This window comes from Drosophila ficusphila, unplaced genomic scaffold (genome assembly GCF_018152265.1).
Source record: "Drosophila ficusphila isolate 14025-0441.05 unplaced genomic scaffold, ASM1815226v1 contig_198, whole genome shotgun sequence".
NCBI classification, from domain to species: Eukaryota; Metazoa; Arthropoda; class Insecta; order Diptera; family Drosophilidae; genus Drosophila; species Drosophila ficusphila.
Window position 1 is genome coordinate 5,933,918 of NW_025064092.1, and position 13,652 is coordinate 5,947,569.

At 37.4% G+C, this 13,652-nt stretch overlaps 2 protein-coding genes across 2 annotated transcripts in view; one reads left to right on the forward strand and one right to left on the reverse strand.

Annotated features, from left to right (window-relative positions):
• Positions 1–13,652, forward strand: part of LOC108088594 (eye-specific diacylglycerol kinase) — a 95,288-nt gene that overhangs the window by 30,877 nt on the left and 50,759 nt on the right.
• On the reverse strand, positions 9,274–10,934 carry LOC108088597 (farnesol dehydrogenase). The gene is made up of 2 exons (XM_017186464.2): positions 10,326–10,934; positions 9,274–9,798 (listed from the first exon to the last, which is right to left on the reverse strand). Exons 1-2 carry the CDS (start codon positions 10,896–10,898, stop codon positions 9,622–9,624), a joined length of 750 nt encoding a protein of 249 aa, XP_017041953.1. The 5' UTR covers positions 10,899–10,934; the 3' UTR covers positions 9,274–9,621.

A 13,652-nucleotide genomic window follows, 5' to 3' on the forward strand; every position in this document is an offset into this window, starting at 1 on the left:
CATTTGCTGATAGGCAAAGTTGTCCCTAAAAATTGGGTGCTTAAATGGTCAATTTGGGGTTTTTTTTTTCAAGCATACCGGTTACACCGAAAAAAGGTCTGATAAAAAGGCAGCTAAATTGCTCTCGTTTCCTTTTCTAGTTTTCCACTGGCTGTCAACATTTAAAAAATATTAAATACTCATTTGAAGGCAAATATTTTGTGTATATAGTTTCCATAAAAAGTGGACATTTGATTTTATTGAATGCTTGATTTTATGCCCCTGATCGAAAAAAAAGCATTTAAGGAGCCAAGAGCCCGAAGTCTTTTGCGTTGCCTTAGTATTTACTTTGATTTTGATTTGCTTGATTTGCCAGAGAATATATATGTGAGAGAAGAGAAATGTTTTCTGTTTGTACGAAATTTGTCCTGTTTTCGACGACGATGATGATAGTGATAATTGAAGGCGATAATGAAGATGTTGTCGACCGCAGGGCATTCCCATGGACTTCAAATGATTTCCCAGTGCCGCTCGTGCATGAATTTTTGTGCGGAAATCGGAATCGCTGTTCATATTGCTTATTTAACGTGCGACAAAAAGTCAAATACGAGAAAATAAACTAATTCTATTACAATTGCCACGGGCAAAACACACGCACTTACCCCGCCCCTTCAACAAAAAAAAAAAAAAAAAAAAGGAACAAAATCTGTGGAAAAGAAAGAAAAAACCTTCGCTTTTCTTTCGTTTTCCCGAGGGCAGTGTTTTTGATTTATGGCTGCTATTGAACTTGTTTCTCACTCCCATTTTCACTTTCTCTCCTTTGGCGATTTTCCTTCGATTTTGTTTTGGTCCTGGCCAATTTATAAGTTTATTTGCTTATGCCTGGGAAAATCGAGGAGGAGTGGGCGGGTCACTTAACCCAGCAGAAAAACTACAACAAAGATATTCATTGAAAACTAATGATGTGGAAAATAGAAAAATTGCCTGCAGTTAGAGGAGAAACGAGATTCGATCCTTGGCGAATACATATGTATATTCCCAGGCGCATTCCCTAATATAAACATAAAGTAGATGTATGTTTGCCGACCAGACAGGACATTCGAAGGATGCGTTGTCCTTTTGTGAGTTCAGAAAAACAAAAAAACAACAACAAAAAAAAAAGCAAACAAGTAACCTTGTTTTTAAGAATAGCGAATGCCAGCGGCAAAATATATCAAGTGTACTTGTATATCAGGTTTACGTGAAGGTATTCAGGTATTTTACTTTTTAACCTTAAGAGAATGCAGATTTCTATGACCAAATAGGTTGGCCGCTTAGTTAAAAGCTATGAAATGGTAATACAAAACTTTTAAAGTTCTTTCAACTTAGATTTCCAATTGGTTACAATATACACTTTCCTTAATTCAAATACAAGCTGTATTTAAAAATACATTTCTATGACCTCAGTATCTTGAGACGTCGTAGAGCATTTTTTATGGCAATTTAGCCCCTCGACTTTTGGCCATTAGGAGCAAAGTGCTTGCCCAGGCCAACATTAAAGAATCGGGCGCACCAGGAAAAACAAAAAATGAGAAAAAAAAAAAAAACAAAGAAAAGTGACTGGAAAATGAACAAATAAACAAAACTTCAGTCAATGGGCCCAAGCGATTGCCTCACTGATTGATTTTCAAATGTGCGTAATCAATAAAACAAGAGGAAAACGCGTTGGAAAATGACGGGGGAAAATGAGGCGACAAAATGTGGAAAGAGTGGAAGACCGGAAAGTGAAAATGAAACAAAACGAAACGTAACAAATCGAAGCAAAATGCAGTGACGTCAAATGAAAAATGAAAATTTAAATAAATAAATGAAAAACGTTTCAAAAACAATGGACGCATAAATATTTGAATTGTAACGATGAAACGACCAATGGGTTCACCAAATATGCTATAAATACGCATTCAAGAAGATAAATTTATGAAATTGCCATTACTAAGCGTTTCTCCAGCTAATTTCGTCTAGTGGTCCGCAAATGGTTTTTCCCCAACTCAAGTGGAGCGGATCTTTCCCGCCCTCTTACATTTTCCGCATTTTCCCATTTATCGTTTTCCATGCTTGGACAATTTTTGAATGGTCCTTTTCATGCCCAAGGCGAATAAATATGTATATATATATATATTTGCACAAATGGATACCAAAGAGTGCTGCATAATCAATTTATTTGTTGTCAAAATTTGTTCAATTTGTTTTGTCTGTCAATCTTTAAACTAATACAATTTGCATGAAAAAAAATCAACAGAAATTCGGATATTATTTGCTGTCTTACAAGCTTATTTGTGAAAAACTGAAATTTTCCTTTATTGGGTAATTAGGTTTCTCGATTCTGTCAACAGAAAAAAAGCCAAACAAATCCCACATATGCCATTTATTTCCATGTCCAATTCCCAAACTACCACTTATTTACAATGTTATGAACACTATTAATCATCATATAACCATCATGGGAAATGCTTATCGTACGTGCACTTTGCCATTAACTCTTTGTCTGACCCAAATATCAATGTTAATTTGGCCAAAAGGTGTCATTTAAGTGAAATGTATATTGCTGCCTTCGAGATAAAAGGCTTTTTACATTTGGAAAATTACTCTTATAAACTGAAATGTACTTTTTTTACTTTTTAACTTTTTTTGGTTTTACTTGCAAACAAAGTAGATGAGTAAATGCACCTCGGCTAATTTCCTAATCAATTGATGGACACATTTTAAATTGACAAAGTGGCTTTGTTTGCCCCAAGGTATTCGGTTGCTTGCGACTAACTTTGGCTTCATTACGTGATGGATTTTTAATTAGTGCAAATAGCTTCGATCAAAAGTTGACCATTGGCTCAACGCACTTGCAATTAGCCGCAGTGCATATTTCCTGGCTGGTTCTTTGTTTTTTCTTTTTTTTTTTATTGCCAAAAGTGCTGGCAATTTAGTTGAGAGCCACTCGGTATCGTTATTAGAAATTAAAAACTTTGTTACCAGTTTGACCCCAGCTTGACACGCCCATTTGCCAAGTACCTTTGCCTTTGGCTTTGCTTTTGCTTTTGTCCTCACTCTCTGCAAATGATAGGCATGTTGTCCGTGGTAAGTTGGCCAACTTTATCTTGTTCGGTCGGTAACTTTCTCCTGCCCAACAGTATCTTTTTTCCAGACCTTTTTAATGGCCGGCAATTTTGCAAAATTTCATTATTGCTGTCTGGTCTCAGAGCAAAATTGTTAAGTGCAAATATGTCACTTTTCTACAAGCTACTGAAAACTAGGAAACAAGGTATACCACATCAATCGGGTAAAAATTAGAAAAGTTATGTTATCTCGAAGTCTGGTTAAGGAGTATTTTTTAAAGGAGTCAAAAATTTAAAATCCGAATTGAATTGGTCAAGTTCTTTGGGGTCTTTAAGTATAATATAATTTTGGGAGGTATTACAGCAAAACCTTTGAAATTGCACTTATTAATGCGTAATTGTTGCCTTAGAAATACGCAAATGGAACTTAGAATACCAGAGGTTATTCAAAGGGTCTTATGCCCTGTGAAAAGTAAATGCTTCTATGCATTTCATTAAAGCTAAAAGCGCACTGCATTCCGATAAATCGATTATACTTACACAAATAGACTGCCACACAGCGCTCGCTTCAAATCAGCTTAATGGTAGCAAAAAAAAAAAAAAATAATAGAAGGGAAAGACCAGAAAGAGGAAAAAATCAACAGACTATCAACAAACTATCATCAATTTGGCATGCAAATCACTTGCTCTGTCCATTGCTCAAGGCTCTTTGTCTGCCCACTTGGCCCAATCCCCAATCCCCAATCCCCAATCGCCATGGAAAACTTCCCTTTTTTGCTCCGTGATATGCGGGCTCTTTTGTGCACCAGCATTTAAAAGTGCAGTAGGCAAAGCATAAACCAATTAAAAGGATTGCTTTGCCAAAAAAAAAAGGCTAGGAACTACACAGAAAATATTGATATCACAATGGTGAAATTCTGATATTTAAACACGAGTTCTTATGTGTTTAAATATGGGATAAATTTAATTTTTAAACGATTTCCATGTATTTTTGTTTAGAAAGTCGAATGAGTAACTGATTTAATTGTCAGTAAAGGGGGACATTTATAAAAAATAATAGTTTTTATTTCGAAACATTTTTTTAAAGTATGTTTCTTAATTTTTCTCGGTTTTATTTTCGCCAGCAGAAGTGCTGTGTAGGCGTGTTATTGAGTGACACGAAACGAGGTGAAAAGTGGGCGGCCTGGTTTTCCACAGGATATTGCAGTTGACAATTTTCTGGCACCCGAGAAGGTGTGAACGGAAGTCCAGGTACCAATAATCGCTTATTAATCGGTGGCGTATACGCAATTTTCATTGCTGCCCGTGTCATATTGCGTGTAATTGCTCAAGTCGATAAAATAAATAAATTGCAAACCGACCAACAGGTTGTGTAAATCGAGATGGTTTAAAAAGAAAAAAGAGAAGAAAAAAAAGCAACGAGAAAGAAAGAAATTAAGAAGAGAGTGTCGAAAGTGTATTATACTTTAAAGGGATGTCGTCATCCCGCAGAAGCCTCGAGCAGAGGAAATGCCAGGAAAAGCGGAAACGGAAGCTGGGCCGTCGTCACTCCTCCGCTTCTCTTTGTTATGTCCACATGTTCGTGCTGCTGACTTTTGTGTCGCCACTAAGCGGCTTAGAAGCATCTGAAAACCCTTCGGAAACCCCGCCTCCGTCTGAATAGAGAACCCCTATTTCCCTCGAATCGCACTTTAATACGGGCTCAAGGAGATGCATTTAATTTCCCATAAGTGCCCGGGCGGAAAAGGGGAAAAACGATACGAGGAAAATGCATATTTATTTCAGCTTCTTGGGTGATTATTGATTTTGGTTTTTGCATACAACTTTTTCAACTTTTCATAAAGTTTTTTAACCTCAATTTATTCTTTTAAATAAAAGTAACTCTCCTAACCTAATTTTAAACATTTTAAAATATGCCTTTTCCGACTTTTAAATTTCGTTCGTAATACTTCCGCGAATTTATCCCGAGCAAATACCCATAGCTATTAACATATTTAGCTTAAATATGCAAAGTTTTTGGCCACGTTTTTGTGGGAGTTGTGGGCTGAACACCCCAAAAACACACACTAAGGGATAAAGGAACAACAAAAAAAAAAAACCTAAGGACTCTTGACGAACACCAAAGCAAATGGAATAGCACGCAAAAAAAAAGTGGTGGGAGGAAAAACTTTATGGAATAAAAAAAACCCGTTGATTATTATGGGAAAAGACTGAACAACTTTTTGGCCCTTTCTTTTATTTTCGCTCCTTCTACTACTCCATTTTCGTTCAGTTTACAATTCAACAGAATGCTACAAGCTTTTTTTTTCCCCGGTTCAGGACCTTTAACCCACTCATTTTATTCCATTATTCCGCGGGTTGCACAAAAGCTGGCGGCGAGAAGAAAAGTGAAAAGTTCTTAATCATGTAAACGAAACGTTATGCTGCAATTTATGTGCAAGGCCAAAAAGTTAATACGCCGCACAAGCCATCATCGTGCATCCAAACTGCCGGATCCGGTTCTGCTTACCGGAGTATCCTACCGGATTTTAAATTCCCCGCATTATTTCCTTTTCTTTTTGCCTTGCATGTGGGCAAAAGTGAAATCCAATAGCTGCGTTTGCAATTCCGAAAGGAAAGAAAAATAGTCAAAAGAAAATATTCAATATTATACAAGCAATTAATATAAATAAACAAGTCTAATAAAGCCAAAACGTTTTCAGGTGTGATTTAAAATACTGAAATATCAATGTCTTATGTCTTATGATTATTATTCAAACGCATTTGCGTTAAGCTTGCAAATCCCCTAAAACATTTTGGGCAAAATAACCTCAGCCAACCAATGCAGAATTGTGGCCGATTTGGGCAACAATATGCCTCTTAACAATTACAAAGTAAACTTGTAACAATTTAAATCATCTGAGGGCTTTGTTTTTGCTTCATTAAATGCAAATGCAAAGTAAACCGAATGTGTTTGCCAACCGGATTGTCAATGTTTTTGCAGGCATGCAAAACCCCCAAAGTCTTTCGTCTGATATTTGTGCAGTTTGATTGTCTGCCCGGTATTATTTGAACTCTATCTATATATATTCTCTGTATTCTCTGTATGGATTTTTAGTAAAGTTTCACCTGAAATGTAGTGAGGCAAAACGGGGATTGTCTTGAGCTGGCAAAACCTCATCAATCAGAAAATCCAAAATGCAGACTGCAGTTGACGATGGGACACACTGTTTGGCAATTTTCTTGGCACTTATTGTTTGCCTTTGTTTAGCCTGCAAATTGCCTGACAATGACGATGACGATGACGATGGCTGTGCTTTCCGAAGGAGCATGACCGAATTTTCCACTCGAATGAGGCCGGAAAAATTAGCCCATGGATCAGTTTCTTTGATTGACAGCCCACAAAAGAGCAATCACGAATAATGTTGGCTCCCAATTGTAGATTGTTTATTGGTGTGACAGTAAAAATCTTTATAATCTTTATAATTGAAAATCCCATAGGTTCATGTGTTTTAATAACTAACTAATTATTGTCTAGGAAAAAGTCGAGTTAATATTTTGGGTTGTTAATAAAGTCACCGCAAATATCAATTAAGTTCGCTGCCTGAGTTCCATTTTGTAGGCACGAATTGGCTTTGATTGATGTCGGTTTTAATTTCTGATAGTTTCTACGAACTTCCCCCATCCACCCATTCATTTATCGCCCCCAAAAGGTCGTCACATACTCGCCACAACTGTCCCGAGCAGAATTTCGGTAGTGGCTGTGGGCGTTTTGTCATAAAGTAAATGTCGATAGCAGGAAAAGCAGCTCGTAGCACCAAAACTAGCGACAGCCACAGCTCTTCCACTGCAGAATGCAGTAGAGGATGGAGCCAGATTCTCTGGACACGGCCCAAAAATTTCTCAATTTAGGTGGTGGGAAAAAAGGGGTTTCGGGGACAGACACAACAACAAAAAAAATAAATAAAGAAGGAAGGTAAAGCCTGTGGGGCCAAGGGCAAAAATGCCATAAACATGTTGCATATTGTTGTGGACTTCAGCCATCGGAAAACCCTTGGTTAACAACTGGGAGTCTGGCCAAAATGAATTTCCCTTAAACGGGTTAAGACAGAGCAAATTTCTCAGAATGCCTGAGATTCTTCTTTTTGGCAGGTCTTTAAACTATATTTAAGTTTTATAAGGCATTCGCTGTGGAAATTCCCGACAAGTTTAGAAACATATGAAGAAATTAGAACAAAAGGTTTTGAATCCTTTATTAAAAATAATAAACACACACCTTAAATACGTATCTTCATCAAACTTTTTTAGCTTGTACTTCCTTTAAGAACTAAACAAAGTTTCTGTTTAAAAACAAAGTTTATTCAAATCAGGTTGAGGGTCATTAAAGTAATCCCCAGTTTTCGCAACCCCTTGACAGTCAGTTTGTAAAGCTCGAGGACCTTTCCCCAATGACACTCATCCCTCGCATAAATTTCGTTTAATCCCTTGAAAAGCCAAAGTCTAGTCTTTGATAGCCCGGCTTTAAAGGGCCAAAAAGAAAATGCAGTGCGACAGGAAGCGGGTAAATATTTCACATGCTCTTGTTGTTGTTCTTGTTGTCGTTGTTGGCAGAAAAACTTTGGCGCTATATGACATTTGTTATAAATTTAATTAAAATAAAATGCCGGAAATGAGTGAAGTGTGGCACGTAGGCGGAGCGGTGGGGATTTTCCGTTTTTCCGTTGGATCTGCCAAAGAAAAGGAAACTTGTCTAACTGGCAGACAGGCGAACTGGCATCCTTCCTGGCAACGCAGACGCTTTTCTAGAAACACAAACACGCAGCGGACTTCTCACATAACACACAAGAAGGTCCTAAAAAAAAAAAAAACACCAATGGAAGCTTAAAGTACCCTCGAGCCGTCTTTTCTTAAATATCCCGAACCTAATTAGATTATTAATCATATGGTAAGAAGAGCACGAAATGTTTTTGAGCTGGAAAAACATTTTCTGGAGATGAGATTATTTTTAAAAACACTGTATAATTAAAAAAGAAAATATGTAATTTGCTTCCTTCTTGGTTTTACTTGTATTTTTATAATACTACCTCAGTAAGATGTACCTTAAAGTAAAATAAAAAAGTTCTACTAACACCCAAAGCCAAACAAAAGGTTCTTCTGCCGAAGCCAAAGTAATGCGTTTCACTAGAAATATTTCTTCTTAGCCAGCAATTCGAGGAAAGGCAACCTCGAGTTCGTCGAAAGGCACATGTGATGTTATTCTGTCATTAAAAGGTTCGAAAAAAGTTTCCACTCTGCGGAGCATTCAAATGGGTGGGCGTCAAAAAATAATAAAAAAAAAAAAAACTGAATAACGAAGGGATGCTGTGGAAAAGTTTTCCTGCTCGCAGGGCACAAAATAAAATAAAATAATTACGTAGAGATAATATGGGTTTCTGTGTGTATATATTCGTATATCCTGTACATGATGCCCCTCAAATTTTTGACTTAAGCCCCTCGGCCGCAAAGGAGACCGCAGCCTCGTGAAAGTTTGCGGCGCTAATGTTGGAAATTTGTTAATTTTGCGTGGACCTTTTTTCCACTGCGAGTGCAATTACATGGCCCACTGAGGTCGTGCCTCCTAAGTACCAAATCGTGTCGTGCGAAACGTTGCGTATACGTAATACGTATACTTAATACGTATACTTAATACTCAACTCGAGGACTAAGCCCAAGTGGTGGCCATTCATTCAGCTGGCTGAAATTCACTCGCACAATTGCCAAAAGTGAATATACGAGTATTTCAAAACTAATTCCACGATTATGTGGCGGCGGCAAACAAAACTTTGTTTGCCCTAACCATTTTGGCCACAACTAAAAGCATATCTCAAACTTTTGTTTGTTTGTTTTTGCGATCGTTTCGGCGGACATATGACTTTACTAAATCACATAAAACAAAACTTAAGTCGGCGCCATAAATGGTTCAAAAAAAAAGGAGAATGGTTGACTTAAAAGTTCTTTGCATATAAATAATGCAGATAATAATGGTTGTCCGCTGTAAATGGGTGTGAAAAACAACAGGCTGCATTATTAACCAGCGAAAGTTTGCAACGCCGACAACTTGCATATTTATGAATTGTTAGCCCCGTTAGCCATTTGATGACTTCATCGACTCCTGCTAACTTGTTACCAATGGCCGATGAATTTTTAAACACGGTCTAGGCAAATATGTATCAATATACACACGGTGCTGTTGATAATTTACAAAACTGAATTATTTATTTGGTTTGTGGAAAAGTGCTGAGCAAATGTTGCCGTAACAGTAACAATAAAAGTTCCAAGCGAAATGGGGTGAGAGTGAACAATTTTGTGGTCAACCAAATGGGGCTTCTGAGTATCTGTATATGAATGTATCTTGTGTGTGAATGTATCTTGTGTGTGAATGTATCTGTGTGTTAAAGTGTAAGTATGTGTTTGGGTGTTTGGGACAGGTCGTTTCCTTTCATTTGATTGTTATTTGGTTATTGTGAATGTCGATGGTCTAATCGCGGGGGCTGCGTTATCAAGCGGCTATCGGGTATTGGTTATCGGTTATCGGCTATCAGAAGTACTCGCCCACCGCCCGCAGCGTTATCTGCTCCACCTGCGTATGCGGCGGCGTCGAGAGGGCGTACAGTACCGCCTGGGCCACGTCGTCCGCCTGCAGGATGACCGCCCCCAGCTTCTCCTTCGTCTCCTCCGGAACGATCTCTGTGGCCACCCAGCCGGGATTGATGCTCTGCGAGATGAGAGGGCAAATTATTGATAAAAGATCTTATGAACCGAGCATATATATTTTTCTTATAGTTTTTATATTTAAATAAACTAAAGTGGTTCTAGTTTAAAATAAAACCTTATAAGAAGTGTTTTTAAAAAATATTTTTGAGGTGCGTTTCAAGTTGTTAAAATGTTTCGACCTTATTTCTGAACTTTTTTTTTTAAATTATTATTTCAAGAGTTAATTATTTTGTTAGAACTATTCATTTATTTTTTTATGTTATTTTTTTTGTCTAAAATGATTTGAATTATCTTTCAACAAACCACTTAAGCGAAGTAACACTGTTTAAGCACAGCTGTGCTTCAAATAAAGGCAGATTGCGGTGATAAGAATTGGAATTGCTTATGAATTGCGCTTATCTCTCTATCAACACCACATAAAAATTATTTTAAAAATGTGTTCATCTTGTAATATAAAATACTTTTATACTTGTGATGTAGTTAATATAAAGTTGTTTTTAATTTTAATTATAATTAATATATGCTCACCGTGGTCTTGATCTTGGAACCCTTTTGGATCAGCTCCTGTCGGCAGATCTCGTGAACGGCAGTTAGCCCAAATTTACTAGGAGTATAGGCATTTAAGCTCTCATCCGCCGGATCTGGCTTGTAACCAGCTACTCCGGCCGTGCTATTTACGAAGAACAGATGACCTGCCACCTGACGTCTCCTCATGCTGCCCGTTGCCAATTTGGTGCAGTAAATGCTGCCCATGAGATTCGTTTGCAGAATGTTTCCAATGTCCTTTGTCGGCATATCAATAAGTTGGCCACCCAAAACGATGCCGGCATTATTTATGAGCACATCGATGCCACCGAGTTCTTTTTCGATCCATTTGAAGGCGGTGTCCACTTGCGATTCCTGCGAAACATCGCAGGTGTGCTGATGGAATCGGGATCTCTGATCCTCTGGAAGGGATTGCCGGAGTTTCTCCAGGCGATCGGTTCGGCGGGCCAGGCCAACAACTTGCAATCCGGCGGAGACCAAAAGTCGGGCACATGCAGCCCCAATTCCGGAACTTGCCCCACTTATCACGGCCACGCGGTTCTGCCAACGATCCATCGCTTTCGGGTTCCGGCGATCAACTGAATCCGGAGAGCATCAGCTGATGGGGTTATATATACACGATACGGGGGGCTTATCGCGGTAAAACTCTCTCTCTCTCTGGTTAGCTCTCTATGATCACTGAGAAAAATTCACAAGTCACAAAAGAAGAAGTTAAAATTAACGTGGATTTTAAATACCAAAAGAGTTGGAATAAATTCAAAAGTTATTTTGACTTTATTTAAATTTAACCGATAAATTATTTGATTTAACTTTCTTATCACCAATTTCATTTCAAAGTACATTTAATTGTTTCTCGAAGTGTACTTTCCAAAATGTGTAAAGGTTGCTTTTTGTAATGACGTGTCTTTCGTTCTTTTGGAACACACCATCCGATCAGTGGGGCTGCTGACAACAGATGTTGTTTTTCCCTTATCAGTCCGAATGAATTAATTGTGATAGCAAGCAAACGAATCAAAGCCTGAAGAGATGTTTGTTGTAAAACAAATATAAATATAAATAGACCAACGTAATAATAGCTTCATCAATGCGTATCCGAAAATAAAGAATCCCCAATGTCTTGTTTATTTTATGTAGCCCTAAAAGGTCCCTACAAATTTGTTATGGCCAACAAATTAGATTTCTTGCCATATCTTTTGAATTGTGGCTATTGCGAGACTTTCAGCGCAACTTCAATTTTCTTGTTTTTCCTGCTTTTTTTTTTTTTTTTAGCCATCCCCTTGACTCGTTTTTCCATGCATTTAAGGCGCGCCATTAAAAAAAGGCCAACACGCAATGCAGTTAAATGGCGCCTCAAGTTATGGCCCAAACCAACACGCGCATATGCAATGCCACGTGTGTGTGTGTGGGTGTGAGTATCTGTGTGAGGGTATCTGTGTGTCTGTGTGTGCGTGTGTTACTGGTTTATCGCCCAGCACACGCTTGACATATTTTTTGTGCAGCGGCGCTGTTTTTTCTTTTCTTTTTTTTTTTTTTTTTATGTCCGCTCGTAACATTCAAGAGATGCTTAAATGGCAACAATAAGGCAACAAAGGGAAATCCGTTAAGAAAGGAGGAAGGTCCGCTGCATCCAGTTGCAACATGTTGCAAGTGCCAGGGCCCATCAAATCACAACTGGGGCCATTTTGCCAGCACTTTATCATGCAATTACCCAGGCAAATGATGACAGACAGCTTTGGCCAAACAAACTATGCGATAAACAGACGCAAAAAAAAAAAAAAAAAAAAAAATATATAGTAAACGACAAGCGAAGGAGCTAAGGACCTACAAATTGTCCTTTCTGCAAGCAATTCTGATTAACCATCCATCTGCGGAGCTCATCAATATCGCATGCGCCATTAAATTGATGCCAAGCAATTTGTTTGTATTTTCCCAGTCCACACTAAAATTATTTTTCCAATTTCCCATGTCTCTTTCGTCTATTTTTGTAGACTTTCTCAATTTAAAACGAAACGTGTCAATCGTTAGTTGAATGTCTTTACCCATTCCCAACTTATTTAAAAATAAAAAAAAGGTGAAAAACCCTCTATTTTCTTCAAAAACACAATTTAATTGAACTGTTTGTAAAAGCTTTTAAATTGTATTTACGTAAATCAACTTTTAGTATGAACAAATGATTTAAAAACAAAGCATGTTGGAATCCTTTCAACGGCACGAATAAATATATCAACAAGTAAACAGATATGCGATATAAAAACAATGACATGCTGGTTATTCAAATTGACAGCTACCAAAAGGACAGCAGAAAACCATAGAAAAACAGAGGGAAATCCCAAAACTAAAAACAAAAAATTTCGTGTTGCCGGGAATATAGAATAAGCTAACGAATTGAAAGCACTTAAATTAAACCATTTTTGTGGATTTTCCACCCAAAACATAAATGCTGTCAATGGCAACATAGTCGGCAATGAAAACAAGTCAAATGAAAAATCAATCAAAAATAAAGTTGTTTTAAGTCTTAAATGTTATTTTAAACAAATGCTATTTTATTACAATTAAAATGATCGTAAACGAACAAGGTACTAAAATATGTTTATTAGTTTATTTATATTTAATTCATAATGAAAAACCCTTTTTTTTCTACTATTTTTGTTGGCAATTGTGGTTTTCTCCCTTTTTCTCACTTGACTCTGCAAAGGAGGGTAAGATGGTCAGCAAATTATTTTCCACTTGGCTTCGGCCATTTCATTAATAAATACCTCCCGTGGCAACAATGTTTATTAAATTCCTTATGGTTTCTTTACTTCTACGTTGAGGAAGATTCTTAACCAACTAAAATCTTTAGCATTTCAAAATTTTAATTACTAAATTGATGTTGGAAGCGAAATGCTATTGTTCATAAACTTGAAAAGTTTAAAGGCAGTTTATTTTTAGTTGGTTCCTGTATTTTAATTAAATGTAATACCTACCATACATATATTGAAAACTCAATCTCTTTAATCTTCTTTGGAGCCACTTTATAGCTTTTCGACTTTCTTCTTCACACACATGACTTTCTGTTTTTGGCACAAAACCGCTTAAAAATCAAACCAAAGTAAAAGTCAATCCTTTGGCCAAACAACGTTGGTCAGCAAATCCCTTGACCAACTGCCAAATGGGCCCTTTGGAAATTTTCCCTCCTCGCACGTTCCGTTGAAACATTTTCCCCCCATGAAGCGGGAAAACTTTACACTTGCAATGGGTTTTTCACCAGCTGCTTCGTTGTCTTCTCTCCGCTTATAATGGCTCTAAAATGGGATCGGAAAAGGCGGT

Bases quoted from the DNA above. Each gene is read 5' to 3' on its own strand.
- LOC108088597 (XM_017186464.2), bottom strand. From the start codon at position 10,898: ATGGATCGTTGGCAGAACCGCGTGGCCGTGATAAGTGGGGCAAGTTCC. The intron at 9,799-10,325 runs GTGAGCATATAT...CTCATCTCGCAG, and splicing joins GTTCCAAGATCAAGACCACG to AGCATCAATCCCGGCTGGGT.